We start from the raw sequence: 27280 nt of genomic DNA, 5'->3' as shown, positions 1-27280 counted from the left end.
GCGCTCGGCATCGGCCTGAAGAAAAGAAGACTGCAGCGCGGCTCGGAGGAAAATGAAGAGCTTCAACCGCGGCCGATGGGACTCCGCCTCCGCGAGGGCTGAAAATGAAGAGGTTAGCGTTGGGAGGAGGCTGCTGCCGCCGCGAGTTCCCGGGGTGGGGGAGAGAGAGAGTGAATAAGCGAGCAAGCCTGTGTGTTTGCTCGCTCATTCACTCCCTCTCTCCCGCACCCCCACCCCGGGAACTCGCGGCGGCAGCAGCCTCCTCCCAATGCTAACCTCTTCATTTTCAGCCCTCGCGGAGGCGGAGTCCCATCGGCCGCGGTTGAAGCTCTTCATTTTCCTCCGAGCCGCGTTGCAGTCTTCTTTTCTTCGGGCCGATGCCGAGCGCACTAGCGTGGCCTCTTCTTGCCGCACAGGCACCCGATACTCTCCACTTCCTCTTCCGGGCCGCAGGGGGGGGGGGGGGGGAGAAGAGAGCACGCCGGTGCCGCTGACTCCAGCTGTCCTGCCGCGTTCCGCCCGGGCTGACAGCATTTTAAGCCCGGGCGGAGGAGGACCGGGGAGCAGCTGGGTCAGCTGGAAAGTGTGGCGACACTTGTCTGCGAGCCAGATGCAGCCCTCAAAAGAGCCATATCTGGCTCGCGAGCCATGGGTTCCCGACCCCTGCTGTAGCAGGTTTACAGTGCCATAAGCCTTTATTAACAACTGTCTGTTTCCTCCCCCCTCCCCCTCTGTTTGGGTTTCCATCTTAGTCGGAGTAGCCACTGCAGTGACAGTACTAAGCTATTAGACCACACGGTGTCACCATTGAGCGATGACCAGAACTCCCTTCCTCCAAGGGCTTTACACATTGCCTCTGCACATCTCCATCCAGCCAAGGGAGCAGCAGATGCCAGGACCAAGAATTGAACCATTTCGTCTAGATGATAGCACGCTGCACTGCTACTTAGCCATTAGGCCATGCAAGAATCCCCTTTTATAGTTCCTGGTTATTACTTTTATGTAGGGGGACAATTTACTGTCTGTGAGCAAAGATATATCTTCATGTGACTAATTGCTGACAATTCAATTTAATGAAAACCTGTAAAGGAGAACGGGATTCTATGGTAAAAAGTGGTAGAATCCCGATGCTGCTGTGGTTCGCAGTCAATTATACAGATGCGTGTTACATTCAGAGGCATTTGAACAGCTTTAGATTTACTTCTTATGTATAGACCATGGGACGTTCAGTAATTATACCTGGAAAAACAGAGAGCATGCCTGCTTCAGATTATCAGGATTTCATTCTCCCATTCCATGTCTCTTTTGTAAATTGAGATATTTTGGAGGCAATCTCTTCGTAAGAATATTGAGAGGATGGGAGAAGCTAAAGGGCCTGAAACCCAAACCTTGCACAAAGAGGCTCAAGGCACTCAAAATGTACTCAGTGGGAAAGAGAAGAGAAAGGGGGCGTGACGTATTCTAAAGTGGGACAGGTTTCAAAGTACAAGAAGGTGCAGAAAAAAAAGGAAATTCCATGACAAGAGGTCACAGTGCAACGTTGGAGAGGACATATGAGGAAAACCATTTTTAGGGAGTGGGTAGTGGATGTTTAGAATAGCCCAGCAGCAGCGGAGGAAGTAGAACTGGAACCGATGCAGAAGATGGTGGGAGAGGTAAGGGAGCCCTTAGATGGTAGTTTACCTGGATTAGTGTAGGGCCAAAGAAGGGCGATTACAAAGCTGATCTGCACCGAGCAGTGGTACGGCTGCTTCAAGCAGAGAAGAAAGGTTTAATCAGCACACAGCAGAAGCAGAGCTTTGGTACATTCTCAGATATAATTCAGGGGAGGTGGCAGCTCACCTAGTATGAGCTGGAACAAAGGCTTATTTATTTTTAAATGTGATTGCCTCTTCCACTTGGGCTACAAAACAGTGAAAATTACTTAACAGATCAATAAAAGAAACATTCAAAACTCTGCAAAGCAAAGTCAACATAACTTTATACTTGCTAGCTAAGGACATAAAGAATAAGGACAGATCTCCTGCAGGTGGTCAGGCTTGTACAGCTGACAAGTGGGATATATCCTTAGCACAGGGAGTAGAAGGGTTGTGGGATGTGGAAAAGCAAGGAAGAGTGATCACCAGAACTAGAGCAGTGTAAACAGGGTAGACTAAGTGAACCAAATGGCCTTGATCTGCTGCTAAATGGTGTGAAACTTGACAAAGACTATGGCCACAAACTCATTTGTAGCCTTTTAGATTACTGCATTCTGGCCTATTACCTGTATTTTTTTTAATGCATTTACAATAAATACACATTTTTAATTAAATGATTTATTTTGCATGCCCAAAGTGCTTTTTTGTTTGGAAGCTGGAGTCTTGCACGTGGTCATTTTTCAGTAGTGTAACAAAAGATCTCCGTTGGCTAATCAACACTAAGAGAAGGCTCCACGGTTCTAACACCCAGTTATCATATGTTGTGCACGGACAGCACAGGCAGAGGCGCATATTCTAAGAAATTCATGAGGCACCCCACACTATAGACTCATTTATATAGAGACATTCAAATGTTTGCTGCTGATCCATCCAGATCAAAATGTATGCCTTATTGATAGTTTAAAGAATGGCCTGTCATTGCATTGGGCACTTTCTTTATGCTACAAGTCCCAAATCATGGGTCCCTGAACAGTGTCAATTAATGCATTGCCCCACAGGGCATCCTCTGACACCTCATAATGTACAGTCTAATGGGCTTTGTTGGGGTTTTTTTTTAAATTATATTTATCTTAGGCTATAGATTATATCATTACTTTCTTTTAACAGATTCAATTGTCATTGCCTTTTGGGTTGGTCTGGCTGCATTCATGTTGTTCCTGTTCCTTATCTTGCTCTATATGTCCAGGTCTGGCTCAGCACCTGTCAGGTGAGTCCAAGTCTTACCATGCGCCACGGCTCTGTTCTATCCGATCAGAGCTCAGCTCTTTACCAGCGCTGCTATAAAGAAATTAAAATGGAAAGTATTGTTGCAGGAATGGCTACTGCAAAAAAAAAAAATAGGATTATAAAGCTGAATAGTAAGACTCAGGAGGAGGAGGAGTGGATTTCGGATTAAGTATGGGATGTATACAAACCAAAGAGGAAGACATCAAGATCTGGAATAGCCTACCAGCAGAGGGGGTGGAGGCAAGCACCCTAACCCGAAGCATTGCCAAGTATCTAAAAGCTCAGGTGTGCTGGTTCATAAGCCCCCCCCCCCCAAGATTTTGCTAATTATACAATTCAATCACAATCAATTTCCCTACCCCCCCCCCCCCCATGAACAATCTGTAAAAACATATATTTGGACATCACACTTTTAAGAATTACATTTTAAATGATCTTTGTTCTACATTCTGATGCAGCTGTCATCAGGGAGTCACCTTATATGACAGGGAAAATCAGCATTAGTTTGATCCCAGCAGAGATCCCAGGGCTTTTTCCCACACCCACCTCTTACCAAACTCCGACCACGTGAAGACATCTCCTGCTCCATACATTTTGTGCCATTGTTGCAAGGCGCTGGGCATGCATCTCAGCATCTCTAGGCAGAGGCATGTTCTATGCAACAAAGAAATCATCTTGTAAAACTACCATTAACATTATTCTATAGCATCTAGCAATAAAATTCTTCTATATGGGAGTGAAGACTGGGGTTTATAAAGGATAGGACAGAATCCCGATATAAACCCAGCTGCACCTCAAGTTCTGCAATACCCTACACTTACAGAAACTTCCCCAACAAAGGGTGCAGAACAGAACTAGGACATTTCTCCTCACCACTCACCACAGAAAAATATTCAGATTCTGCTGGCACCTCAGTAATACTAACACACACTCCTTCCACTGGCAGGAACATGGTGTAATAATTCAAAACCCTGCAAAAAAAAATATTCTCAGAACCTGTAGCAAACCTACCATATCAGAACAAAGTAATGGCCAGGCTCAAAAGGTAACAAGCCTACCTATGAAAAACAATGCAAATATTACACCAGGGCCTAAAACACCAACACACCTGCTAGGAAAACTGAACAAGTTAGGCTACTATAGATTCCTACTCGGAAACTATCTGCTGGCCCACCTGTGAAAAGTCCCTGTGCAGTTTTGTACCTGTGGACCTGCCAGGCAATTTTCCTTAGAAAGTGTGCTTCTGCAGGGTCACACGCACAAAACTTCCAGTGGACTTTGTACCTCCTTTTATTGTGGAAGGGGGGGGGGGGGGAGTATGCCCACCGATTTGAAATGTCATTTTACATGCATACTTACTTAATCTCCCCCCCGCTCCTGCGAAGAAGGCCCCTTTCTAATGTGGTTAAAAGCACATGGGCTGTTAACCTTGCACATACTTCTTAGCCCAGCACATCCCCAACTGTGGTTTGGGATTCCAAATGAGGTCACAAAAACTTCCAGTGGGGTCACAAGTGCCTCAAATGGCAGAACTCTTCAGGTACCAGCAGCATTAATAGTGGAAGTCAGTGTTGGGCCTTTGAACCAGCAAGTGCTCACAGGTACTGTCCTTGCATTAGTTTTTGTGGCTTGAGTTTGCATTCAGCCAGGGGAGACCTTCCATTGCTCCTCTCTCATCATCTACCACTGAACCTACCTAGGACAAAAATGTTGCCCTGTTATCAGCCTGTCCTCTTCCCATCAGTTGTCATCCACCTTTGACCCAGGAGCCTAAAAGTAAAATGGCACTGACCCTTGCCAGGGAGATGTTTGGAGAGGAGGCAATTTGAAGGAGAGGATCAGATGCAGGAGGGGGTTGAGGCATTGGTTGTTCTATCATGAGGCAGCATAAGGTAGCAGCCTCAGGCGGCAAAATTTTGAGGCAGCAAAAAGTGACCCCCATAAAAATCCTGCTGCAGCCACCTCACTCTGCCTTCAGAACAAAACCAGTGTGGCTTCAGTAAACTGCCCACAGGGTTCCCCCCCCCCGTCGGCAGAAGAAAAACTCCTCTATGACAGGCTGGTGGCACAGCTTCAATGATGTCACTCTCGTAGTTAATTTTAAGTGATGTGGCTCCCCCGTGGCGCATCTTCAGTGACGTGGCCTCCCCACCCCCACTCCAGCAGTTCATCTTCAGTGATGTGGCCCCAGCAGCAAAAGAAAAATCTTGCAAGGGCTGCTACAGAAAAGGCCCGGTGGGGCCTCCTGAAAAGGCCCATAAGAAAGGAGACCATGAATGTGTGTGTGCCTGTGAGGGTCAGGGAGAGATAGAGAGCATGTATGGGTGAGAGGGAGAGAGCGCTACTGAGTGTGAGTGTGTTATTCAGTGTGAGAAAGTGCCTGTGTGTGAGGGAGAGCCACTGCGCATGAGAGAGTACCTGTGTATATGTGGGAGAGAGAGCCTCTGAGTGGGAGAAAATGCTTGTTTATACATGTGGGTGGGAGAGACACAGTGGGAGAAAGTCCCAATGTGTGTGAGGGAAATGGGCCACTGAGCACGAGTGCCTGTGTATGAGGGAGAGAGCACCACTGAGTGTGGGATAATGCCTGTGTGTGTGAGGGAGAGAGAACCACTGAGCATGAGGGTGCACCTGTGTGTGCGAGGGAGAACCACAGAGTGTGAGAGTGCCTGTGCTTGTGAGGTAGAGAAAGCCACTGCGCATTAGTGCCTGTGTGTGTGAGCCTATGTGTATGACAGTAGTCCCCAACCCTGTCCTGGGGGCCCACCAGCCAGTCAGGTTTTTGGGATATCCACAATGAATACGCATGAGAGAAAATTTACATGTTATGGAGGCAGTGCATGCAAATTTTCTCTCATGCATATTCATTGAGGATATCCCAAAAGCTGGTGGGCCCCCAGGACAGGGTTTGTGACCACTGGTGTATGAGAGAGAGCCACTGAATGTGAGTGTGCCTGTGTTTATGTATGTATATGGAGGAGAGAACCACTGACTGTGAAAGAGTGCCTGTGTGTGTGTGAGGGAGAGACCTCTGTATGAGAGCTTGTGCATGTGAGAGAGGGAGTTAGTGAATGAGCATGTGTGTGAGAGAGTGTGAATGAGAATGAATGTTAGAGTGTGTGTGTGTGAGAGAGTGTGAATGAGAATGAATGTTAGAGTGTGTGTGTGTGAGAGAATGAAATACTTTAATGTATGTATGAGAAAGACAAAAGAGTTTGTGAACCTTACTCCTTCCCAACTAATCAAGGACAATTTCAGGGTGGCTGGAAATCAAAAGTTCTCAGGTATGGAGACTGGAGGAGTTTTAAAAATCCCTATTAGTTTTAAATAATTGAATGTTAGTTGATGTGTCTGTTTTGAAATATTTTATTGGTGTTTGGTAAATGTTTAGAATATTTTGTATACATTTTTAACTATTGGATATTGTTCTGTTCATCAGCTGATTTTACATATTTATTCTTATTGGTTTGGTTGATGTTTTATATTTCTTGATTGTATTTGATGTTTAAGTACAGGCAAAGATAATGTGAGGAATAATTTCAAATCAAAATCTTTCACTTAAATTATCAGGTGCAATGAGAGTTACAAGCTAGAATTCAGTATGTTGTCTTTATTGGTAATTTGTATTCTATCGATATCACTGCATCATGTTCACAACTTTAAACATTGTAGTCCCCTGTCACGGCCATGATTCACCTGTCAGCTTCTTCGGGAGGGACTTAGCTGTCACTAATAGAAAATATGCAAATTCAGAATAGGCCTTGGGAGCAAATAGAATGAAAAATATTTTAAGTAAAATTAAAACTAAAAATTTTTCAATCTTAGAAGTATCACCCTAAAATAGGTTAAGAAACAAATGAACATGTACCTGAGACACCTGAACCAGCTTACTAGACAGTAATATATAGAAAACCCGTGCTGAAAGAGTAAGATAAAGACTCAAAAACATCACATGACCCAAGAGGACCAATTAGAAAAAGGATCTCAGATTACATGAAAGCCAACCATTCAATGTCCCTGTTAAGGCCAAGTGGATATAGAGATTGTAACTTAAAAATTCACCTCTCTTCTTTCTGAATGAGGGCCCAATCTCTATCTCAACCCAGAGGTCTAGGGGTCTGAAGCATGGAAGGAACTGAATCAATAGCATAAAACCGAAGGTGCGTAATCGAGTGATTGAATTCATGCGAGTGGGTGGTGAGAGGCACCTTTTTATTATGGCTCCATATAGTACTACAATGCTTGTAAATATGAGTTTTCAAACACCAAGATGTTTTTCCCACATAAAGCAGATCACAGGGGCATTTGATAATATACATTACCAAGTCATAGTTACAATCAGTTGAAAAACATAATTTATAGGGAAACCTCAAGGAGTGATGTTTGAAAGTGGTGAGTGCCAGAGATAAATCACATGCTAGACATTTTCCACAGGGTTGATGACTTGTGGTTACCTGAGGTGAAGTTCCCTCGTTGATGAAGTCAGATGACATTTTGGAAAAACTGAGATCCTTTTTCTAATTGGTCCTTTTGGGTCACATGATGCTTTCATGTCATTTTTGAGTCTTTTTATTTTACTCTTTCAACGCGGGTTTTCTATATATCACTGTCTACAGTAAGCTGGTTCAGGTTTCTCAGGTACATGCTGGTTTGTTTCTTAACCTATTTTAGGGTGCTACTTCTAAGACTGAAAATGTTTTTGTTAGTTTGAATTTTACTTAAAATATATTTTTCACTCTATTTGCTCCCGAGGCCTATTCTGAATTTGTATATTTTCTATTATTGACAGCTAAGTCCCTCCCAAAGAAACCGACAGGCGAAACGTGGCCGTGTTGGGGGACTACAATGTTTAAAGTTGTGAACACGATATAGTGATATCATCGATGGAATACAAATTACCAGATAAAGACAACATACTGAATTCTAGCTTGTAACTCTCATTGCACCTGATAATTTAAAAGCGGAAGATTTTATTCCTCACATTATCTTTGCCTGTACTTGGATATCGGCATGTGAGGTTTGAACATCCACTTTATGATATTACTATATTTGATGTTTAACACAGAATAGTGATGTTTCTTTTTTTCTATTGTTTCACTACATACAGAAATTGGCTTGTTTCCAGTTGTTTTTTCTGCCTGTCTCTATTTATACTTTATAGCCTGTTTATTCTATTTAGCAAGGGTCTATCTGTATTCTGCTAATGTGTAATTTCTGTGTAAGGATCTATAGCAGCCTGGATTGTTCTCTTTTCTTAATAGGTGTATTGGTGTTGTAGGACTTCCTGTAATATTTAGTGTTGCCTTTTCATGGCCAGGGTTGTTACTATTTGAGTGCTGCATTTAGTGCTGTTTTGGTATGGGAGATTTACTATACTGCAATCGTAATTCAGTGTCCTCATGGCTATCTGAGGGCCTAGCTCACACCCAACATACTTTTCAGCAGGCATACCATCGTATGGATTCCAAGTGTATTTTTTGCAGAATTTTCTGCAGTGCATAAAAATATCACAACATGTATATTATATTTACATCTCAGAAGAAATAACATGAGTCAGGTGGCACCTTATAGATTAACCAGTTTATTGAGGCATGAGCTTTTGAGGATAGAGTCCATGTTGTCAAACTTTTTCAGATTCTGTCCTCGGAAGTTCATCCCTCAATACATTGTTAGTCTACAAAGTGCCATCCCTGCCTCATGTCATTTTTGCTACACCAGATTAACACTGCTATCCCTTTGAATATTTTATCTCAGAAGAGTGTACACTTTGAATGCCGTTTTCATGTAAAATCTTTTTTGGGGTTGGGGAAATGGTTAATAAGACATTTTAAAATAAATGCATAATGTATATGGGGGTGGCCCAAGGTTGTAAGGTTGGCCTGGGGCTTCTAATACCCTTGCACCTACCCTGCGAGGGTGGCAGTTGATAGGGTTCCCCAGAGTGTGGTAGTTCACCAGTTGCATAGAAATATTATCACTGACACTTTATCAGCCAATCCTCTGGGAACCCTGCTCCCCCCCCCCCTTCCCTAGTATTTCAAATCACTGAAAGGGCAGACTCCCCCACCCCCTCATTAATTTGACTTATGTTGTTCCTTGTGGGGGGGGGGGGAGGGGAGGGGAGTGCTCCATCTTATCTCTTACTTCAGGCAGCAGATTTTCTTGAGCTGCCCCTGGGTTGAGAGTTTATCAGGTGGAGAGTGAGAAAGGGTGAATGACAGAAGATCAACTGGGAGACATAAGATAATAGCTGGGGGGGATGTGCGAAGAGTTTAGGGGAGGAACTGAGGCTGAAAAGGGATGACAGAGGATCGATTGGAGGTTAAGAACATAAGAACATGCCACACTGGGTCAGACCAAGGGTCCATCAAGCCCAGCATCCTGTTTCCAACAGAGGCCAAACCAGGCCATAAGAACCTGGCAAGTACCCAAAAACTAAGTCTATCCCATGTTACCATTGCTAGTAATAGCAGTGGCTATTTTCTAAGTCAACTTAATTAATAGCAGGTAATGGACTTCTCCTCCAAGAACTTATCCAATCCTTTCTTAAACACAGCTATACTAACTGCACTAACCACATCCTCTGGCAACAAATTCCAGAGTTTAATTGTGCATTGAGTAAAAAAGAACTTTCTCCGATTAGTTTTAAATGTGCTACACGCTAACTTCATGGAGTGCCCCCTAGTCTTTCTACTATCCGAAAGAGTAAATAACCGATTCACATCTACCCGTTCTAGACCTCTCATGATTTTAAACACCTCTATCATATCCCCCCCTCAGTCGTCTCTTCTCCAAGCTGAAAAGTCCTAACCTCTTTAGTCTTTCCTCATAGGGGAGCTGTTCCATTCCCCTTATCATTTTGGTCGCCCTTCTCTGTTATAAGAAGGACTTGAAATGAAAGGATCTGCTGGGGGTGATACGAAAATTACTGGAAAGGGTGAGAGAGAATGGGTTAGGGAAATGAAGAACTGGGGGATGTAAAAAGGGGATCAGCTGGAGGGGCAGAGGTTGAGAGGGGATCTACTGGAGGAAGTTAAAAGAGGGGTAGAGGTTGGGAGGAAGGACTGACTGCAGAGTGTGGAGCATGGGGAAGCTGTAAGTGGAATGATTGCTGGAGATGGATTGTACCTCTGCTAATTTGTTTTGGTTGACCTCTGGGGTTATGTGAATTTTCAAGTGTTAAAACGTCTGGGAAGCTTTCCCTTAGCCACACTGTGGGCACATTTCCAATAGGCCCAATTAACTCAGGTTTGTCCTCATTAGGATCAATCCTTCCGAAGACACTAATACGTTTCCATTAGCCCAACAGTTCCGTAAGTCATGTCCTCTGACCAGTTCTTAACAGCAGATTTTTTCTTTGCTTTTAGTTTCAAGCGCCCATGTTTACTTTGCATCAGTGAACAGGTTGCTCTGGCTCTGTATTATGGACTTTCTGAAGACAGCAATACAATGCAGGAACCATAGGTGTCCCTGCAGCCAGAAAGGTTAGATAGCTGTCCATCAACTTCTCTCTCCCTCCACCCACGTAGTTTGATTAAAATAGGGTCACAGGGCCTCAGAGTCATAGAAACATAGAAATGACGACAGAAAAGGACCAACAGTCCATTCAGCAAGCTTCCCATGGTAGTATCTTCTGCCTTGTTCTGGTTATCCCCACGTATCTGTCAGTACTGCTTGACATGCTTTGCTTATGGACTTGCCGTAGAAGCAGGTCTGTGTTTTTCCTTAATGTCTGCGCATCAGTACCACAGACTGTAATAAAGTCATAGTTCATGTTGGTTGTCTCTAAATCCAAATTCCTCTTCCTTCCACCCCCACCTTCGAAGTAGAAAGCGATGGTGCAGTTGCATCAAAAATATTTTTCCAAAATACATTACAGCAATTTCTGTATGACAGTTCATAGGAGGGTGAAGAAGCCTACCCTGCATCTGTATTCAATTCATGTGCCTTCCTTCCAACTCCAGATTTACGGCCAAATTGCAACCCCCCCTCCCCCCCCGCACGTAAAATCCGGGGGTTGTGCATGCCGCGTGCATTTTAGAAGGGGCCCGGCCGCTCGCGTAACCCGTTACGTGCTGAAGAGCTGGGCCTCACAAAAGGGGTGGTCCAGGGGCAGGGAGGGGTGGAGCTGGAGGCGGCCGGTACAGCGGCCATTTGCCGCTGTGCTGGGGGATTGCCTGCTGGCGCAAGTTCTGAAATAAAGAAAAAACAATTGGAGTGTACTGGGAGGGAACTGGGGGAGGCCCAATCTAGTCGCCGGCATGTAAACTGGCGTGTACGCCGGCCCGGATTTTATAACATGCGCGCGCCGGCGCGCACTTGTTACAAAATCGTGTGTCCATGTGTGCACATCGGGTAGCGCATGGAGGAACACGCATGTTTTTAAAATCTACCCCATATTGATCAGCACAAGAAGGCAAACAGGAAGCATTTTGTATAAAAATATCCTTATGTTATGTTTCCATTACTTTGTTTTCCTATTTGTTTTTTGTGTATACAGGAACAGCAACTCAAGAAAAAGATGCCAGTGGGATTCTACAACACATTTCCATCGTTTATTCCATCGACACAGTAATTCACAAAACCACTGCACAAGCCCTTCGTCTGCAGACAGCAGGATAGAAGAATTAGGAGAAACCATATCAAACTGCGAGGCCTCTCCCTGTAAGAATCTCAGCTGTCCAGACTCAGCCTTGATCATCACTGAACTGTGCAGCTGAAACTTGCTGAGATGAGGTTCGGATCCCTGACTGTTGCATTCTTTTAGCTGGCATTACAATAGACAAGAGTCCGCTGACAAGTCTGGAGATTATAATTAGCCTGCTCTAGAAATAGAACTTTTCTAGGTTAAGTTATATGGACAGATGCCTGAAAATGCATGAGCTGTACAGTACACTCACCATCTTCCAAAATAAATATAAAAAATAGTTAATTTTCTGATAAATATACGAAACGATTACAAAAGAGAGATGAGAAAGCTCACTAGACAATTTAACTAAGTGTTTAACTCTTGTACTTTGGAAAACCATTGTTGTGCTACATGGAAAAAAAGGTTTGCTTTATACACACACACACACTCTCTCTCTAACTATTCACTGTATTCTTTATTTCACCTTTCATGTACTAAAGCTGCAGATTCTGTTCATGCAACTCCCTGTACCAGCCCAAGAGAAGACATGACTCCAGAAGGACTGCATTAAATCTAGTTCCTGAAAATTAAATCAAACACTTTCATCATAGTCTAAAGGGGAATGCAGTGATTCAGTACTTGCTAATTAGTTTAGTAACCATCTTTTTCTTAGGCAATGGATTTGGCATCTTTTCCACTGGAAGAATTTTCCAATTAATATTTATCTTTTTTTGTTACATAACTTATTTTTAAACATAAATTGAACAGAGCTGCTTTTTACAAACAAATGATTGCAACATCCACTGCAAATTACAAAAATAATTTGTGTCCCCAAGTCTTTTACAGTCTGATACACAGAATAAGATCCATTCATTACAATTAGAAGTTCTCCACAGAACTAAGAGCCTACATTGTGCAATGGGTTCAGGGGTCGTGCGGGGCATAGGAAAACATTGTCTAAGCTTCCCTTGGCTCCATTGACATCTCTTGAAAATTTGGCATGCTTTAATTGCAAAACCAAATATTAAGTGGAGTAATTGCATGCTTGTAGTCATGGACTATGCAGATATGTAAACTGAAGAAAAATCTATCATGATCCTCATTCAGCACCTGTCAGGGCAGTCTACTCTTATGCTTCTATGGTGAGGGTAGGCCCCCCCTGTATACAGCAATAAAGAATGAATACATAAAGTTTAAGAGAGAGAGAGAGGTCTGACCAACAGGAAGGGACCACCTTACCCTTAGGGAAAACTGCATAGAGTGGCAATTATAACTCTAAAAACTTTGCTGGGCAGACTGGGAGGACCATTTTGGTCTTTAACTGCCGACATTTACTTTTACTATTTTATTACGTCATCTCTGGAAAATATGGTATAGACTGGATACAAAACTAAAGTTATTAGTTGGCATGACTGCATGCATATCTGTGAATCAAAAAATACCTGTCAGAACAGAATACCTACAGTATCTGAATGTAATCTGCTTTGAAGCATCACACTATCTTAAGCAGCACAGTGTCAGTAAAGCTTTTCTTCTCTGTCTCCATCTGCTGGTAGGGATGAAAACCCCATGCATTTGGACTGATCTAGGGAATGAACAGGATTAAGGGTATTCTTCTAAAAAATACCACTGTTGTGACCCTCGTGGGCCCCCTAACAGGTACAAATTTGGGGTGGATCAGATGTAGAACCAAAATGTTATTATGGGACAATGACTGTATGCAGTTTTCATTTAATATGTGAATCCAGATAAAAGATGCCTGTGTGCAACTCTTCTTAGCCCCCTTGACAATGCAAAGTTAATAGTGAGATGGACACAGATACACAAACGGCATGACTGCATAAAATTTCCCTTCCTTTGGAAAGTAGGCTAATGAATTAAATGTTATCGATATACTCGGTAATGGAAAGCTATCAGAAGTTTTCCTTCTCTTCCATGAAGTGCATTAATTTTTAGGGCCCAAGGAAGAACAGACAGTTAATCCATACAAGATTCTAGTGGGTATACGACAGTTACAAAACAAAAAGACAAGAAGTGATCCTGCCATTGCACAGAACTGTATGAAAGCGCAATCTGGAATGCGAGATGGATTTGGCTGCTTCAGTGTCAGAAGGGATATGAACGAGCTCAAGGGAGACAAAGAGAACCCTCATTAAAAAGGAGAACATCTGTTATCCCTAGTCACTTTAGTTCCTCAGGTACGTCTCAGATACTAATTATCATTTTAGAATATAATGATGCAAACTATCAACCTGTTGAAACTAATGTTCTGCTGCTAAGGTGCAGACTCAGATCTTTTTGGCTGCAGTAATGAGGGGATATGTATACAGAGAATGGCTAAATTGTACAATATATGCAGATACTGACTGGTAGGAAACTTTTGAAATGACCTTCAACTCTTGTACGGTGAAACCTTGACTCACACCTTGAAAGATTTCCATGCTTGGGCACCATAACCATTTAGTAATAGTTAAATGCTCCACATACAATAAAAACACCGAGCACAACTGAAGTGAAGCAGTCGATGTGCGGTCACTTCAAATAATGGTTTTTCAAATCCATACCTGGCTTAGTTTTTTGGCTCCCTGACGCAGTCGTGGGGCAAAATGTTAGCCACATTGGACCATTGTTTGAATCTAACACACTTAAAATTAAAATGCAAGTTGAATAGTTTGATTTTCAAATCTTTTTTTTTTTTTTATTATTTAATAAGGCAATAGGAAGTTTTAGACACTAATGATCGATACAAGCCTAATGGGTAAATTTTACTTACCATTGGCTATCTGAAATCTTTCCTGCCTTTTTTCAATCATGCTAGGTGTTTTCATCGTACTGTTCGGGTGATTATATCCCTTTTCCTTTATCTTGGCACACTCTAGTGCCTCTTTCGTTTATTTTTTGGTAATAGTAAATGCTATCACAAAGAAGACAAGAATTAATCTTGCTAAGATTTCCTTAAGAATCTGTGCAGATGAATCTCAGCTTCGTGTCACATTCAGTCTGTGAAAGAGATTGTGTCATGCCCTTTTCATCTATACCACTAAGAGCAGCTGCACGATGTAAAAAAATAAATAAAGAAATCTATCAACACGCTGTGTGTTGTTTTAGGTGGAAATACAAAAATTTTAAGTAGTCTTTTGGACATTTTATACCACTTAGCTGGTATATCAAGCCTAATGGTTCTTACTACTTTAAATAATAGCTCCCAAGGAATCAGACATATTTGGAACAGCTGCTTCTTAGTATGGATACAGAACCCAACAGCTGCTGGTATGAATAATCAACTCAGGAATTACCTCAGCATTGAGAGCTTAAGGTTTTAACATTAACAGGACTTAACGCAGTGCTGTGTGTGAATATTCACTGTGGATTTTCTAAAGAGGTAAATGACACTATTGTGTTTTGTGTAGTAACTTTCAGTTATGGATACAATAAAATAAATTTTGCATTATAAATCTCACTGCCACTTCCAAGCTGCCTTAAGACATATCTGTAAGTCGGCAATAGTAACTTCAGTCCACCCTGCCTCCTTTAAATGCACAAGAGCTGGATTTTTTGGACCCTGTTTTCAGCAGGCGTCTCCAGTTGTGTTCCTGCAGGAGGAAACTTTGCAAACAAGGCCCTTTCGAGGGTGTCAAGCATTCTGTACTTTCCTACTCAACACTAAATTTCTTTGATCCTGTATAAGGAAAATTCCGATGCATGAACCGGTCACAGACTTGCTGAACTCTGGTTGGAAGGCTCTGGGTTAGTAACCAGTACTTTGGTTTCTTCTGCCAGCAGTGCAGCTGAAATCTCTTTGCAGAGAGACACAATGGCTTCTTTTCTTTCTTTCTTTGGTCTTTCTTCATTGCAATTTAATTTCTCATCAGTGGCTGCACAGACCATTTTGACATGAGCTGTGAACATGTCTGGCTTCTGCGCTTCCAGCCACATGTCTCCAATGTAAACAGAAACCAAGAATACAATAGCAGCTGCAAAAAAACAAATAATATTCAGAATGCACCATGTGTCATATTACAATACTGTAGGACTACAGAGCATTTTGTTTCACGAGACACAAAAATGCGGGTTTAGAGACAGGCTTTGCACTTGTAAGTCTACATGAGATTGGCAAGTAATATGACGTATGAAGCGGTCTCTAGCCATGGCTCTATATGGCCAGTGGGATGTGACACATACATTTGACCCACTGGCCAAATGGAAACTGCTTCACCTTTAGAAACAGAATATGAAGGCAGAAAAGGATCAAAGGCCAAGCTAGTCTGCCCAATTTAATTCCTGTTGCATTGCCTTAGGCTCCAACCAATCTGTCTTTGCCTTTACACCTCATATCGAAGGATCCACTATGCTTATATCTCAGGCCTTCTTGAATTCTGTTATTAGGTTTTTTCTCCAGCACCTCCAGTGGGAAGCTATTCCATGTATCCACCACCCCTTTCTAATATTACTTGTCTCCTCTTTTTGAGACTTATATCACAACCTCTTGTTCTAGAATTTGCTTTCCTCTGAAAAAGGATTGTGTCTTATGCATTACTAATACTCTTGAGATAATTTCTATCATATCCTCGTCTCTGCTCTAGGATATACATATTTAGGACAAGTCTCCTAAGACTTTTGGTGCAGACCAGGCACCATTTTGATAACCCTTCTCTGGACTGCCTCTACTCTGTCCATTTCTATTCAGGTGCTACAGCTTCAAGAATTGGACAAAATACTCCAGCTAAGATCTTACTAATATCCCGTGCAGATAATACTACCTCTTTGTTTTCTACTAGTTATGACTGTTTAAACACCTTAGCAACTGTCTGTCTACTGCCTATTCGCACTGTTTTGCTATTTTGAAATCAGAATTGATCACCCCAGGGTCTCTCTCCTGCTTGGCGCACATCAGTATTTCATCCCCCATTATACACTGTTCCCTAGGACTGGTGTACCCTAAATGCATTTTGTATTGAAGCTTAACTACCAAATATTTGATCACTCCTAAAGATTTCTTAGATCTTCCTTCATTCTATCTACTGCCTCAGGGGTATCCAACTCTGTTACTGATCTTGGTCTCCTTTGCAAAAAAGCAAACTTTTCCTTCCAATCATTCCACAATATTGCTCACACAGATACTGAACAGAACTGGGCTCAGTTCTGAGCCATGAAGCACTCTTCTAAGCACCCTTTCTTTTCTTGTAGGGGGCTCCATTTACCTACTATCCTCAACCAGTTTCTAATCAAGTGAACCCCCCCTGGGGACCACTCCCAGGCCACTAGGTTTATTTACGAGACCTTATATGGCATAGTATCAAAAGCTTTGCTGAATTCCAAGTATACTGTATCCAGATTTGCCCCTGATCCAATTCTCTGGTCACTCAATCAAAAGAAATTGACCAGATCTGTTTAGCACAATCTTCCTTTTGTAAAACCTTGCTGCCTCCTGCAACCTGCTTGATTCCTTTAGTACAGTGGTTCCCAACCCTGTCCTGGGGATCCCCCAGCCAGTCGGGTTTTCAGGATATCCACAATGAATATGCACAAGAGAAAATTTGCATGTTATGTAGGCATTTCAGGTAATGGAGGCAGTGCAACCTATTCCCTATTACAACTTTTATAAAAGAGGAAACATTCTTCTCCAAAGATTGACTGACCGGATCTTTCAGAGTTCCCTTCTTTATTTATGTACATAAGAACATAAGAAATTGCCATGCTGGGTCAGACAAAGGGTCCATCAAGCCCAGCATCCTGTTTCCAACAGAGGCAATGGAGGGTAAAGTGACTTGCCCAAGGTCACAAGAATCAACAGTGGTCTCCTGGTTCATAGCCCACTGCTCTAACCACTAGGCTACTCCTCCACTCCTTAATATCCTCGCATGTTTCCCACATCCGACCCCAGAGCTTTGTTCACTTTCGGTTCTGCTAGCCACGCAAACTGTCTCTCCTGTAAATGTTGTGGCATCTTCCCCAGTACCTGATAAAGCCCTGCCATTTATCAGTAGTTCTTTACCCATTCCTTTTTCACTGAATAAAGAATAAAAGCCTTTTATTTAGCACTGCTGTCTTTTCCTTATCTCTCTTCTATAGCATAACTTTTTCTTGCATTATTTTTACATAATTTAAATTTTAAAGGGGGAAACAATGTATGCAACTGTTGATGTTTAAAATCAGGAACAAAGAGGGTGACATTACCTTTCTTTGCTCTATTGTCGTCATCTGCAGCACAGAGGCACATTCCTTTGACAAGTTTATAACAAGCAGTCTCACTGCAGCCCTCAGTGTTCAAGAGACTGACCATGATGGTGTTAAAAAGATGCAGGACATCAGAGTCTGAAGTCTCCCTGGAACTATTACAGACTCTGTTATAAAGCTTAAAGATACAGCTCCTTAATGCATGGTCTCTGAGAAGCTCCTTCGCCATGGCACCATTTGGCAAAATGTTAATGTGAAGCCACTGGAGAACCGCACGCATGCTGGGCATGGATACACTGTGCGTGGTCATGCATTTCAATACCCACTTGACCACTAGAGTAGTGACTGAACACACAAGAGCACTTTCTTGATTACTGGATTCTGCAGCCTCACACGGTGCAGCTGGACATCTGGTAGGCAAGATTGGAAAGGTTGGTTCCCAGTGAATCAATATGGATGTCAGCTGGCCCCTGCAAGTCTCTAAGTAAGCCGTTTGCATCTTTGAATCCAATTCTTCCTTGTCTTCCATTGCAAATCTCTTTCTGTTCTGTTGAGATGTAGACCAAACTGATGCCAAAGGCCTCTTCCTCTCTTTAATGGTTTCTGGAAGAAAGAACACCAGCCTCTAGGTAAATGAGAAGTAATGACAATATTGACATTTCTGCCCTCCTCTAGATCAGTGGTAAAAATATTAACAGCAGTCCAAACACAGACTTCTCTGTATTCCAATGAAAAATGTGCCATAAAAGAAAATTGGCTCTTACCTGCAAATTTTCGTTCCTGTAGTACCACGGATTAGTCCAGACTCCTGGGTTTTGCCTCCCCACCAGCAGATGGAGACAGAGAAGTTTTGACTGACTCTGCCCTATACCCTAAGGTACCACCCACAGTCTTTCAGTATTTCAATGTATCAAAGCAGAACTCTTAAATAGTAGAATAAAGCACCTACACCCTCTTCCTCCAGCCAGGGGAAGAGAAACCTCACCACTTAAACTATCCTGCTCACAGCTACCAACTTTTGGCTTTTCTCAAGGTTTGGAGTGCTAACGGAAGGCTTTAATTGGTTAACTACTCCTGTTGAGAGGGCCGCTGTAGGGGCGGAGATGGAGCAGGATCTGTCCCTACTGGCTGATAACATATCTTTAAGTCCAGGAGCGCCAAACGTTCCACCACCCCCTGGTAAAGAAAAGGAAATATCCTTTATATTACCAGAAATTCCCCAGGATGTGTCAGGGAATCTGGATTTGTCTAATGGAGCTATACAGGAGGATGAGGCATCTGCAAGAAATCCCCCAACAATTATTGAACAAGGAAATGCAGAAGAAAATCATGTGATATCTGTACGAGTACCTAAAGAACCCTTAAGACAACTAAAAGGAAAACACACTCAAGAAATTATAGTCAGGCCAACGACTATAACAATGGACACTTTATGGAATGTCTTGACAAAACTGGATTCTTCTATAAAAAATTTAACTAAAGCGGTTAATGAAACAAACTTAACTGTTAAAAACAACTCAGAAGTTTTGATAGCACAGCAAAAACAGATACAGGTGGTAGAACAGCGTATAGAACAGATAGAAAAAATACAGGTTCAACAAATTAAGGCAGAAGATGAAATACAAAGGAAATTAGAAAATCTAGAGAACAATTCACGGGCTTTAAATTTAAGAATAATAAATTTCCCAGTTATTAGCAAAGTATCTCCTATCGAGCTGTTCAGAATGTATGTTATTAAAATTTTAAATATAACAGAACAAAATATGCCTACCATAGTCAGGGCATTCTATATAAATAATTCGATTAAGACGAAAGAAAATGTCCAAATGGTTAAAGAAAAAGTAGATGGGGAAGTGACAGGAAAAAATGGGGATTCTACATTAGATCTATCTGATTTCTTAGAGAAATCACAAGAAGAGTTAGTTGTGGGTAAGACAGGTACGATGCTAGTAACCTTCGCTTTCATTACCGATCACGATTTGGTGATGAAATATTTTTTCCGAAATAGGTCTAAAACCTATTATGGAAACAAAATATGGATATACCCAGACCTAGTTAAAAACACTCAGACTAGGAGGAAAAAATTCTTGGAATTAAGGCCTAAAGTAATAGAAAGGGGAGGTCAATTTATCTTACGATACCCCTGTAAGTGCTCACTTAAATTAGATGGACATAATTATCAGTTCACAGATCCAGAACACCTAAAGACACTCCTGGGTGTATGAAGGAACGTTAGATAGAGAAAGAATGAGGGGGTTAATCTTAATCCTAATTTTCCTAAATATTATTTAGTTTTGTTTAAAAATGCTCATAGTTTATAAGCATCCCTAATTTTACTTTTACAAATACAGAAGTAATGTAAGAGAATACTAGGTTTGAATGAATGTATTTTACATGTGATTAATTTCTTTTCTTATATTACATTACTTTCTGTAATTTTTCATATGGACAAGTTATTCTTGTATATATCTTGAAACTATAAATAAAGAATAAAAAAAAAAAAAAAAACTATCCTGCTCACAAACCTCAAAAGGAACAGAACAGGTAAAAACAGTAGAACAAGTAAGAAAATACTCTGCAGGGCCAACTAATATATACTAGAATGAGCGGATTCTCAATCAGGGCGGGACTCTGGACTGATCCGTGGTACTACAGGAACGAAAATTAGCAGGTAAGAACCAATTTTCCTTTCCCTGTACATACCCGGATCAGTCCAGACTCCTGGGATGTACCAGAGCTCTTCTAACATGGGTGGGACCCTGAGAGGGCAGCTCGAATCACACCAGCGCCAAAACCCCCAGAGTCTGAGGCCTGGACATCCAAACGATAATGTCTAGCAAAGGTGTGCAAGGACTTCCAAGTAGCCACCCTAAAAATCTCTTGCGGCGACACCAGTTGACATTCCGCCCATGCCGCTTGCAAACGGGTAGAATGTGCTCGTAGACCAACTGGACTTGGGCGATCCTGTAATAAGTATGCTGAGCTAATAGCCTCTTTCAACCAGTGAGCAATCGTCACTCTAGACGCTTTATGTCCCTTCTTAGGACCACTCCCAGAGCACGAACAGATGGTCTGACACCTGAATGATCGAGACCTGGAGAAGAAGGGAGCTCCACCGACTGATTAAGATGAAACGACGAGACAACCTTAGGGAGAAAGGAGGGGACCGTCCACAATGAGACCTCCGAATACGTAATTCTCAAAAAGGGCTTCCTGCAAGATAATGCCTGAAGCTCCGATACCTGGCGAGCCGATGAAATAGCCACGAGGAAATCCGTCTTTAGAATAAGGTCCTTCAACGTCGCACTCTTCAGGGGCTCAAACAGCTCTGCACATAATGTCCTGAGAACAAGGTTAAGGTTCCACGAAGGACACGGATTCCATACCGGCGGGCGCAAATGTTTCACCCCTCGGAGAAAACACGCCATGTCCGGGTGGGCTGCTAACTGTAGCCCCTGAACTTTACCCCGAAAGCAAACTAGGGCTGATACCTGCACCCTTAAAGAGTTGATGATAAGCCCTTAGACAAGCCGGCCTGCAAAAAGGATAAGATATCAGACATCGAAGCCCGAAAGGGGCTCACCTCATGTTCGACACATCAAGACTCAAAAATCCCCCACACCTTGGCATAAGCTAGGGAAGTAGAGGGCTTCTGTGACTGTAAGAGGATAGTGACCACTGCATCCGAATATCCTTTGCTTTTTAAACGTGGCCTCTCAAAAACCATGCTGCGAGACAAAATCGATCCAGCTCGTCCATACAAACAGGTCCCTGGCGAAGAAGATTGGGAAGGTCCCGGAATCTCAAAGGACCCTCTACCACTAAGTTGATCAGGTCCGGGAACCATGGACGCCTCGGCCACTCCAGGGTTACCAGGATTACCTCCGACGGGTGAATCTCTATCTGTTGCAGCACCTTGCCTATGAAAGGCCACGGTGGAAACACGTACAAAAGTATGTTTCTTGGCCAGGCGAGAACCAGGGCATCTACACCTTTGGCTCCCTGCGCAGACTGAAGAAACGAGGAGCCTTGGTGTTGCGGAACGTTAAGAATATAAGCAACTGCCATGCTGGGTCAGATCAAGGGTCCATCAAGCCCAGCATCCCATTTCCAACTGAGACCAAACCAGGCCACAAGAACCTGGCAATTACCCAAACACTAAGAAGATCCCATGCTACTGATGCAATTAATAGCAGTGGCTATTCCCTAAGTAAACTTGATTAATAGCAGTTAATAGACTTTCCTCCAAGAATTTATCCAAACCTTTTTTGAACCCAGCTACACTAACTGCACTAACCACATCCTCTGGCAACAAATTCCAGAGCTTTATTGTGCGATGAGTGAAAAAGAATTTTCTCCGATTAGTCTTAAATGTGCTACTTGCTAACTTCATGGAATGCCCCCTAGTCCTTCTATTATTCGAAAGTATAAATAACTGATTTACATCTACTCGTTCATCTGTGGAGTGGACCACTTGTCGCATATGATCTGGAACGCCTCGGGAGAGAGTTCCCACTCCCCTGGATCGAGTCTGTGGCGACTGAGAAAAATCGGCCTGAACATTTCGACTCTAGCTATGTGGGACGCCGCAATCCTGGCCAGGTGCTGTTCTGCCCAGCACATCAACTGTTGCGCCTCCACCACAACTGGTTGACTTTTGGTTCCTCCTTGGTGATTGATGTAAGTCACCGCCGTCACGTTGTCGGACAGAACTCTAAACAGACTTTCCTGCAGAAGAGTTAAGAAAGCCTGTAACGCTAAGCGGACCGCTCTGGTTTCCAGGCGATTGATCGACCACCGAGCTTCTTCTGTCAACCACTGTCCCTGCACAGACTTCTCTTGACAAACCGCTCCCCAACCAGATAGACTGGCGTCCATAGTAACCACAGTCCATTCGGGAACCTCCAGGGGCACCCCACAGCTCAAACTGGACGTGAGGAGCCACCAATTGAGACTGAGCCGTGCCGAGTCTTTAAGAGGAAGCTGAAGGTGAAAACGCTCGGACACCGGATTCCAACGGGAGAGTAATGCTGATTGCAGTGGTCTCATATGCGCAAAGGCCCATGGGTCTAACTCCTGAGTGGATGCCATCGACCCCAGGACTTGTAAATAATCGAAAACTCTGGGAAGATGTTTGGATAACAAATCTCGGATTTGCTCCTGTAGTTTGTCAATTCGATCCCTCGTCAGAAAAACTCTCCCCTGATGTGTGTTGAAGAGGGCCCCTAGGAACTCCAATGACTGGAAAGGGATTGACCACCCACCGAAGAGATCACAACAGTTGAAGTACTCGTTGCACTGCCGACTGGCAGAGAGACTCCGATTTCGCTCCAATCAGCCAGTCATCGAGATAAGGATGAACATACAGCCCTTCCCTCCGGAGCTGAGCTGCCACCACAATCATCACTTTGGTAAAGGTCCTGGGCGCTGTGGCCAGTCCGAACAGCAGGGCCCAAAATTGAAAATGCTTTCCCATGATGGAGAAGCACAGAAACATCTGGTGGTCGGCTCTGATGCCGATGTGCAAGTATGCTTCCGTGAGATCTAGCGATGCCATGAATTCTCCCCTGTGAACCGATGCAATAACCGATCTCAGGGTCTCCATGTGAAAACGCGGGACTCGAAGGCACCTGTTGACCCTTTTGAGATCGAGGATGGGTCAAAAGGTGCCTTCCTTCTTTGGTACCACGAAGTAAATGGAATAGCGTCCCCTGCGGCACTCTGTGGGAGGAACTGGACAAAATACGCCCAGATCGAGGGGTCGCTGCAGGGTGTCCTGCATAGCTTTCTGCTTTTCTGCGTAAGAGCATGGGGAGATGAGAAAAAGATCGCGAGGGCGCTGTACAAAATCTAACACGTAGCCTTGTCTTATGATGCTGATCGAAGGTCAATGAGACCCATGCCTTGTAAAACAGGAACAACCTGCCCCCTACTGATGGAACCGAGAAGGGGTCTTCCTGGCATCATTGGGAAGATTTAGGTCCTCCTGGTGCTTGGGGAGCACCTGCTCTTCCGCCCTCGCAAGGATTATGACCAGGATTGTTGCCTGCCTGAGTTCTGGCAAAAGGAAGAGCCTGACGACCACGAGGATCGAAATCTTCTATTCTCTCGTGAATGTGAAAGAAAAGGAACTCCTCGTTTTAGGCTTGTCCTCCAGAAACTTATGGACCTTGTTTTCCCTAAGGATTGAATCATATCCTCTAGGTCCTTTCTGAAGAGGAGCTTGCCTTTAAAAGGCAGAGATTCCAACTGAGCCTTAGACTAAATGTCCGCTGCCCAGTTCCTAAGCAACAGCAATATGCGAGCCGAGACCTGGCCGAGGTTCGTAAAAGATCCTAAAGTATATCCGCACTGTAAGCCACTGCTGCCTCCAGACGACCGGCTTAGATGGCCTCCTCCTCGAAAGCGAGGAGCAACTCTGTAACTGCTGGACCCAGCGGAGTCCTGCCCACAAGGAAAAGCTACTGCACATAGCAGCCCGGACTCCCAGCGCCGAAACCTCGAATATTTTCTTAAACTGGATCTCCAGCTTACGATCTTGAAGGTCCTTGAGGGCTGTCGCCCCCGTAACCGGAATAGTGGTCTTCTTGGTGATGGCTGACACTGCCACATCCACCTTGGGGATCCACAGGAGGTCCAGAGCCTCTTCTGGTAAGGGGTACAATTTGTTCATCGCCTTACTGACCTTGAGGCCCAAGTCTGGAGTATCCCACTGTCTAAATAACAAATCCGTCACTGAGAGGTGAAATGGAAAGGACTTGGTCGGACCACGGAGACCAACCATGCCTGGATTGATGGAGCCCATGCGGGAGTCCTCTGGAGAGGCCTCAATCCCCAACTCCTCCAAAATAGCAGGAATAAGAGGATCAAGCTAGTCTTTCCTAAAGAGGCATACCACCTTAGGATCATCTCCCTCCATCTGGGAGCTGGGGTTAGATGAAAGATCCTGGACCTCCTCTGCAGCATTCTGAGGAGGATGGGTCCCTGTCTCTGGGTCCTCGGGCTCCAAGGAATCGGAGGAAGAATCCGGTGGTGGACAGGAGGAGCCAGTCCGGAGGGTGCACTTAGGGTTTAGGAGCCCCCGCTGCCTCCGCGGCCCTAGCTCGCTTGAGGGGTAGCGCTGCTGTTTTCTCCAAAGACTGGCCTGCACGGGAATGACCGCTGCCCCCTGCATGTTTCTTCGTGGACCTCCTGGCCTTGAAAACCTTATGTAGCAGAAGAATAAACACTGAAGAAAATGAGGAGAAGGAGTCAGAGGCCCCCTCAGAGCCCTCGTCCTCCGTTTCAAAATTTCCAGCCCCAGCAGCACCCCCCTTGGGGGCAGAGGGCTTCGGGGAAAGTGGAGGAGGGGATTCCCCCCTCCATCGCTGTATGTGTCGCCGCGCGAAAGGTGGACAAGATGGCTTCCGTTCGCATTGAAGCGGGAATGAATCAAAGGCAGCTGGCTGCGGCCGTTCGGGCCTCGCAGGCACTCAGCACGGCCCTGAAACTCCAGTCCCAACCGTTAAAGATCTGCCTTCCCCCTGGGGAGACAAGCGGAACAGACTCCCTTGCGGGACACGCGGGCACGCGCATCCCCGCAGGCCCGACAGGCTGTACCATGTGGCAGCGGGGTTAGAAGGCAGACCGGCCCGACCACGCGGCAACAGAGTTAAAATAAAGGCACGACCGAAAGAGAGCTGCTGCTGAGGAGAAAATGGCGCGAAGAGAGAAGGAACGCCACAAAACAAAAAGAACGCTCGGTGAATTTATTTTTTAAACCTGGTCAGCCGCTGTCCACCACGCGGATCCTGAACCAAATGAGGAGAGTGAGCCGGGCTCCCCGGTATCACCTCAGTGGTTTGGGGGAGCTGCAGCAGGATCCTCGACCACCAGCTCCACTAGCCTCAAAACCAGGGGGATGGTCCCCTCAGGACCTGCCAACCCCCTGGGAGGCTTCACACTAAAAACTACCTTTTTTTTTTTTTTTTAAACTAAGCACTAACTTCAGACTGCAGGATTTTGCACCTCCACCATCTGCTGGAGACAGAGAAATACTGACAGACTATGGGTATCACCTTAGGGTATAGGGCAGAGTCAGTCAAAACTTCTCTGTCTCCATCTGCTGGTGGGGAGGCAAAACCCAGGAGCCTGGATTGATATGGGAATGTACAGGGAAATTATGGCCTTCTTGCGATTCCCTTTTAACCGGTTTCTTAGCTGTCTGCAAACAAAAACTCTGTAATGCAAAAATTAGCCATTTGCAGCATACCACATCACAAGCTTTAGCAAAATCAAGATATACAACATCAATTACTGGTATAGCAAATTTGCTATAGACATTTCTGAAAAATCCAGTGAAGCTCATTTGGCAAAACTAGTTGCTTTAAAAGCTATGTCAGTTCTTCCTACTTGTTATCATTGCATCCATTTCTTCTTTTATAATGGTTTTCAGCTCTCTTTCCATCATGACAATAACACGATAGACATGACATTAAAGAAGAATAGCAGATGAGACGAAACTTTAGGGTAATGAACGTGGGGCATAAGAACAGATCAGTTAAGGTGAAATTACTTCTTGCCTGATAATTTCCTTTCCTCCAAGTAGGGAAAGCCAGTCCACACCAGTGGGTTGTGCATTCCAACCAGCAGATGGAGACGGAGAACGACTCGCTGATGTCACCCTCATATAGCTCTGTTCAGGCACCAGCCAGTCAGTATTTTCTTCAAAAGCAAACTGTGGACACTAACCACTAAGCATTAACAAGAAATATCGCATCCTACAAACACTATTCAAAATTAACCTGTGATTTTTTTTTTCCCTATAAATAATGGAAATACTGGACTCAGCTCCACTAACAATGGTCACATAGGACAATCAGAAAACCAGAATATTCTAGAAAAACAGACTCATTTACCTGGATTTGTGCTAGTACAGCTCCATGGGGATCCTTGAATCACATTCCTTCCTTGTCAGGATCTAGCAAAACACAAGAAAGTCGGCCGCCCGGTGAGGGATGGTGGACTGGCTTGCCCTACTTCGAGGAAAGGAAATTATCAGGAGAGAAGTAATTTCACCTTCCTCTTCATTTGAGCAAGCCAGTCCACACCAGTGGGATGTACCAAAGCTACTCCCCAGAAGGGTGAAAGGCTGCCTGAGGTCCAAGCAGCAATGCCCTAGCAAAGGCAGAATCCTTTGCTAGGGCAGAGCCTGGAAAACGTATGCAAGGAAGACCACATCGTCGCTCTACAGATCTCTGCCAGAGAAGCAAAACGCAATTCTGCCCAGGAAACCGCCTGTGCCCAGGTCTAATGTGTTCGAACTTCCCGGATTCCACACAGGCCACTGACACCACTTATTCATTTATTTAAAATTATTTATATACCGTTTTTACACCCGAAGGCGGTCAAAGTGGTTTACATGGTTGAGTTACATACATAAAAAATAGAAATTTAACAACGAAGTAAAAAACTAAAAAACATTAAAATAACAAAATAAATATGAAATTAAATTAAGAACAACACAAGGGAGCTAAACTAGGCTAGAATAATAGTGAGGCGGTGGAATTAT

General features: G+C 43.9%; 2 protein-coding genes across 3 annotated transcripts in view; one reads left to right on the top strand and one right to left on the bottom strand.

Annotated features, from left to right (window-relative positions):
- MRAP (melanocortin 2 receptor accessory protein) overlaps positions 1 to 11663 on the top strand; it is a 30952-nt gene extending 19289 nt beyond the window's left edge. The window contains exons 2-3 of the mRNA XM_029603593.1: positions 2805 to 2904; positions 11425 to 11663. Of these exons, the coding sequence (XP_029459453.1) occupies positions 2805 to 2904; positions 11425 to 11644 (320 nt within the window). The 3' untranslated portion in view covers positions 11645 to 11663. The remainder of the gene's footprint in view (positions 1 to 2804; positions 2905 to 11424) is intronic.
- A 2530-nt stretch (positions 11664 to 14193) lies between these two features.
- Positions 14194 to 27280, bottom strand: part of URB1 (URB1 ribosome biogenesis homolog) — a 235012-nt gene continuing 221925 nt past the window's right edge. For both annotated transcript variants that reach the window (XM_029603591.1, XM_029603592.1), the window contains 2 exons: positions 17731 to 18333; positions 14194 to 15527 (listed from right to left, as the gene is read on the bottom strand). In XM_029603591.1, coding sequence (XP_029459451.1) covers positions 15265 to 15527; positions 17731 to 18333 — 866 coding nt within the window. In that variant the 3' untranslated portion in view covers positions 14194 to 15264. The remainder of the gene's footprint in view (positions 15528 to 17730; positions 18334 to 27280) is intronic.

Source organism: Rhinatrema bivittatum, chromosome 5 (assembly GCF_901001135.1).
Source record: "Rhinatrema bivittatum chromosome 5, aRhiBiv1.1, whole genome shotgun sequence".
Classification (NCBI taxonomy): Eukaryota; Metazoa; Chordata; class Amphibia; order Gymnophiona; family Rhinatrematidae; genus Rhinatrema; species Rhinatrema bivittatum.
The sequence above is the reverse complement of the archived record's forward strand: the minus strand, read 5'-3'. Positions and strand labels throughout refer to the sequence as shown.